At 27.7% G+C, this 3,696-nt stretch overlaps 1 protein-coding gene across 1 annotated transcript; it reads left to right on the top strand.

The window, feature by feature from the left end:
- Positions 1 to 596: 596 nt before the first annotated feature.
- Positions 597 to 2,842, top strand: LOC122850344 (protein 5NUC-like). The gene is made up of 6 exons (XM_044149501.1): positions 597 to 651; positions 982 to 1,130; positions 1,195 to 1,962; positions 2,041 to 2,145; positions 2,215 to 2,367; positions 2,443 to 2,842. Exons 1-6 carry the CDS (start codon positions 597 to 599, stop codon positions 2,830 to 2,832), a joined length of 1,620 nt encoding a protein of 539 aa, XP_044005436.1. The 3' UTR covers positions 2,833 to 2,842.
- The last annotated feature ends 854 nt before the right edge of the window (positions 2,843 to 3,696 follow it).

The raw sequence follows: 3,696 nt of genomic DNA, 5'->3' as shown, positions 1-3,696 counted from the left end.
AAAAAGCACTTATTTGTAGGACAACGAAGCTTCTCAATATGGCTTTATATAAAAAAATAAAAACCAGTAATCATCGTAGAATCGTATAAATCCATTCCCTACCCCCCTTTGACTATTTCAAAATTGATAATTTTTTTTTTTAATTAGCTTAGATCATAGACAATTTAATAAAAAAAAAATTATGTGAATAGGTCAACTCTGTCATATAGTTAAAAAAATTATTTAGTCAACAACCCCTTAATTTGTTCTTTTTAAATAAGATGTAACTTATTCCAGAGGGTTGTTTTTTTTATATCCGTGACTATTTTGAGGTATATTAATACTTAATTAATAATTTCTAATAAATTGAAAAATTTCATCGTTAAAAAATTTACAAAAAAATATAATAATATTAAATTTGGAATGGAAATATTATCTGGGGCTAGCCAGTCTTTAGTTTTTTTAAAAAGAATATAATACATCGAATAGCAATAATTCTCAAATCGTAAGAATAATCCCGAGCGAACCTGGATGAAACAGCTTTTCATTTATAAACGTGAAATATTATACTTTGTATTAATTTTATTTTTCAGTACATTGTTATAAAGCAATTTGAAATGGCACCAATACAAGAAATTCGAGGAACCATATTATTATTTATTTTATCGAGTGGTATATTTTTTGAGACACTATTAAGTGTTCAATCATTCAAACTCAATATTATACACACGAATGATATGCACTCCAGGATAGCTATTCTCGACATAATTATCCCCTCAGTTATCCCCGGCGACAGGGATAACTATTTTGTGGAAATTCACCTTAATTTATGGCAATCTCAATGGTTTATAAAACTATAAATTATTTCATGTTATTACAGGGGATAATTATGTCGAGAATAGCTATCCAGGTATAAAAAAAAAATTATTTTTTGCAAATTTAATAATATAGAATTATGATAAAAATTAATGCCTTGTTTATAACTTTTTTTTAGATTTTTAGAAACTTGTATTGATAAAAATACATCGAAAGAAAAATGCTACGGTGGATTTTTAAATGCTGGTGATACATATCAAGGTACTTATTGGTTCACAAAATATAAGTGGGAAATTGTTGCAAGAGGCCTGAATATTTTAAAACCCGATGCAATGGTAAGTAAATATTAAAACAATATTAGTATTACAACAATTGATAATTAAAAAAATATATTTTCAGTGTCTTGGAAATCATGAATTTGACAAAGGTCCAGAGGGACTTATTCCATTTCTTAAAAATGCTTCATACCCTGTGCTTGCAGCAAACTTGGATTTAACAGAAGAACCTGAATTATCTGCAACAGGAATAAAAAATAGTACAATCCTGAAAGTGAATGGTTATAAAATTGGCATCATTGGTTATCTAACAAACGAAACAAAAATAACTTCTTTTTCTAGAAATGTCAAGTTTCTTGATGAAGTTATAGTGATTCAAGAAGAAGCTAATAAACTTAAAGCTGATGGTATAGATATCCTGATAGCGATGGGTCACTCTGGCTATGAAATGGACAAAATAATTGCTGAACAAGTTGATGGTATTGATCTTGTAATAGGTGGCCACTCACATACTTTTTTGTACAGTGGAAATCATTCGAATTATGATACACCTGAAGGACCTTATCCAACTGAAATCAAACAAAAAAGTGGTAAAATTGTTTATGTCATCCAGGCTTCAGCATACACCAAGTACATGGGACATGTTGTCGTTAATTATGATGAGAAAGAAAAAAAAGTAATAAATATTACTGGAAGTCCAATTTTAGTTGATGATAGCATTGAAAATGATAAAGATGCTGTAGCTGAGTTTGAAGAATTTCGATTGGCATTGATGGATGTAGAAGCAAAAGTTGTTGGTACTAGTCTAGTTTTACTTGATGGTGATTCTAAAAAATGTAGAGTTGAAGAATGTAATTTTGGAAATCTTTTAACCGATGCTATGATTTATTATGTACGTATTTAATGATAATAAGTTTTTTTTTTTCTTTATTAAAATGAGATTAAAGTTAATTATTTATTTTATTTATAGACATATAGACATGTTAATTTAACTGGAAAATGGAAACAACCTTCAGTTGCTTTTGTAGGAGCTGGCAATATTCGTGGTTCAATTGATCAGCATTCAAGTTACAAGGTATATTATCATTAATTTAAAATAAATAATTATTTTTGTACTTTAATTACTATTGCAATTATTTTGTAGATAACAATGGGTGAAATTTTATCAGTTTTGGTATTTGATGACCCAGCTATACTTATTGATATTCCTGGAAAAATACTTTTTGACGTACTTGAATGGAGTGTAAATAAGGGTAACCAATCTAGTGGTGCATTTCTACAGTTATCAGGCATAAAGGTAACAAATTTATGCAATATTGTTAGAATACAAAATATTATATCTTTGTCAAAATTAATTATATTTATTTTTTAGGTTACATATAATTTAGAAAATCCTTTTGGTTCAAGGGTTGTTTCAGCACAAATTCGTTGTTCTCAATGTCGAGTTCCTCATTTTGAAGATATTGATCATAATAAAAATTATACAGCGATTACTACTGCATATTTTGGTGCTGGTGGTGACGGCTACACGATGTTTCAGAACTTAGAATCGATGTCATTGAATATAATAAATGCTGAAATTCTTAGTCAATTTATACAAATACACAGCCCTGTATATCCAGGTATTGAATCAAGAATCACGTTTATTTCGACTCAGAAATCAATTTCATCCTTGGCTTCGACAATTAATAATATTGACTCAAAACGATTTGTGTTCAATATTGTCATAATTACAATATTTTTTATACGTTTCATTTTTTAAAAAAAAAAACTTAATTATATTTATGAAAACGAAATTATAAAAGATTTGAATAATATTAAAATATAAGATTTGCCGCTTGGATTTGAAAATAACGCCTTGTTTGTAAATTTATTTAATGAAAAAGAAATTTTTCCTAAAATACCAAATACCACTTTGATCATCTTATATTCTTAATATACGAATTTGCAATTTTTTCAAAATAATTTACGGATAATTTTTTGAATAATTATACATTACATACCTTTTCAGTGATTCTATTTTCTTGATAAAAAAATTTAATTATTACGAAGAATTCTCTGAGAATTTTTGAAAAAATTGAGGAATTATAAAGTACACTCGATAAATTTTCCGAAACATCAAATATCTTTTCAGTCATTTTACGTTCTAAATACGAATCTTTTATATGACGCTGAAGCTATCTTCTAAGTTAGCGTCTCGAATCTCCTTATCCATCAGGGATGATTCGGGTTTCAAGGCCTCGATTTGAATAAATAATTAGAAATGATATGAAATTCAACAAAATTTATTAGAAATTATTAATTAAGTATTAATATACTACAAAATAGTCACGGATATAAAAAAAACAACCCTCTGGAATAAGTTACACCTTATTTAAAAAGAACAAATTAAGGGGTTGTTGACTAAATAATTTTTTTAACTATATAACAGAGTTGAGCTATTCACATAATTTTTTACGGAGGTGGGATAGACGCGAAGCGTCCCACCTATAGTATTGTTTTCACTATATGTTTTATGAATACCGCTTATAGCTTCTATAATAATTAAGCTAGATTATTCGTATTAGGCTCAAATTGAAGATCTCGACGAGCTCTAAAGCCTCTGATAAAATTAAAATTTTTTGGG

This window comes from Aphidius gifuensis, linkage group LG2, assembly GCF_014905175.1.
Source record: "Aphidius gifuensis isolate YNYX2018 linkage group LG2, ASM1490517v1, whole genome shotgun sequence".
Taxonomy (NCBI): domain Eukaryota; kingdom Metazoa; phylum Arthropoda; class Insecta; order Hymenoptera; family Braconidae; genus Aphidius; species Aphidius gifuensis.
The sequence above is the reverse complement of the archived record's forward strand: the minus strand, read 5'-3'. Positions and strand labels throughout refer to the sequence as shown.

Coding starts and splice junctions, on each gene's coding strand:
- LOC122850344 (XM_044149501.1), top strand. CDS start 597: ATGGCACCAATACAAGAAATTCGAGGAACCATATTATTATTTATTTTA. Junction 1,131..1,194: donor TTTTAAAACCCGATGCAATG/GTAAGTAAATAT, acceptor ATATATTTTCAG/TGTCTTGGAAATCATGAATT. Junction 1,963..2,040: donor CCGATGCTATGATTTATTAT/GTACGTATTTAA, acceptor TTTTATTTATAG/ACATATAGACATGTTAATTT.